This window comes from Acanthamoeba castellanii (genome assembly GCF_000313135.1).
Source record: "Acanthamoeba castellanii str. Neff unplaced genomic scaffold scf7180000084610, whole genome shotgun sequence".
NCBI lineage: Eukaryota > Discosea > Longamoebia > Acanthamoebidae > Acanthamoeba > Acanthamoeba castellanii.
The window spans coordinates 15898-17163 of record NW_004457636.1 but is presented as its reverse complement, the minus strand read 5'-3'; the positions used below and the strand labels follow the sequence as shown (position 1 = coordinate 17163).

The window sequence follows — 1266 nt, the reverse complement described above, 5'->3', positions numbered from 1 at the left end:
CGGAGCCCGGCCGGGGCCGACGCAGTCCCCCCGCCCACGCCTCCCGCCGTGGCGACTCCTACAACGGGAGGGGGGCAAAGAACGAAAACGGAAATAAGAAAAGTAAATAAAAATGGTTGCACGAAATATGGAAGGGACGGAGTACTTGTGCGCGTCCGACGGCAGCGAAGGCGTAGAGTACTACGACTAAAAGGAGAAGAACAGAGAGACTGCCGTGCTTCTTCATCATCGTGTGAAGTGTGGCGCTGGTTTGGCCCAGTTATTAAATTCCGCACATATTTTGGCGCTAAGAAATGGTTGTTGCTTTTCTCGCTTGCTTCGGTATCCCTGCGCTGGTTGAGAGTGGGCTTAAGGAGCCTCCATCTAGCACCTTCTTCCTCTATCATGGTGTCATGGTCTGCCTGGCCCCAGGCACAGATGGTCCCATTGAAGGTGTGCATTGGATGTATGCACATGGCTCTGGGCTGAAGGAGAGGCACACCTTCTCACCCTGTGCCAGTGAGGTGCTGGGGTACAGCTTTCTCAGGTGCAACCTGGGCTGCCTCATGGCTAAGGTTGTCATTGTGCTGTACTTAGATTGGCAGTTGGTGGCTGGGGAGACCAGCAAGCAAGTCTGACTGTGTGGTGCTGCCTGATCTGATCCATGCCAGTTTTGATGAGGGGAGAAGGCACTCTACCCCAACAATGATAATTCAGAGTCTGACAATGGGGATGAGCATGGTCAGTGGATCATGATGTCTGTCAAGAACACGCCCAAGATATCATAACTATTGTTAAATTTCTGCGGAATTGTTTTTGCTCTCTTTTTGTGTGTAAACTTGCAAAATGACGCGTCGAGCCAGCCAGTACAAAAAAAAAAGAAGACCCAAGAGCAAGAAGGTGCCACGCACCACGATGGAGAGACCAAAGGCGACGTTCGTCGTGACTGTGCTCTTCGTGGTGGTCCTTGCCACTGTACCCGCCGTTGCCGGGTTTATCAAGCGAGACGGGATGGGGTTCGTGGACTCTGCCACCAGCCAGCCGGTCCGCTTCGGCGGCACCAACAACTACTACCTCCACTACAAGGTACCCCCAAAGCCCCCCTCTCTTTCATTCCGTCCTCAACCCATTATAACCAACTTTTGTTCATTGGCCAACAATTAATAAATAATTTTTTGACCACGCGCCAATGGACACCACAGCCAAAGCAGATGGTGAACCACCTGTTCGGCAATGCGTCGGCCTACGGGTTCAACGTGGTGCGCGTGTGGGGCTTCACCGACGTGG

The 1266-nt window shown here is 52.8% G+C and overlaps 1 protein-coding gene across 1 annotated transcript in view; it reads left to right on the top strand.

Moving 5' to 3' along the window:
• Window positions 1-894: 894 nt before the first annotated feature.
• The window catches only part of ACA1_339390 (uncharacterized protein), a gene marked incomplete at both ends in the record, with an annotated part of 2437 nt that continues 2065 nt past the window's right edge, over window positions 895-1266 (top strand). The window contains 2 exons of the mRNA XM_004351221.1: window positions 895-1065; window positions 1182-1246. Coding sequence (XP_004351273.1) covers window positions 895-1065; window positions 1182-1246 — 236 coding nt within the window. The remainder of the gene's footprint in view (window positions 1066-1181; window positions 1247-1266) is intronic.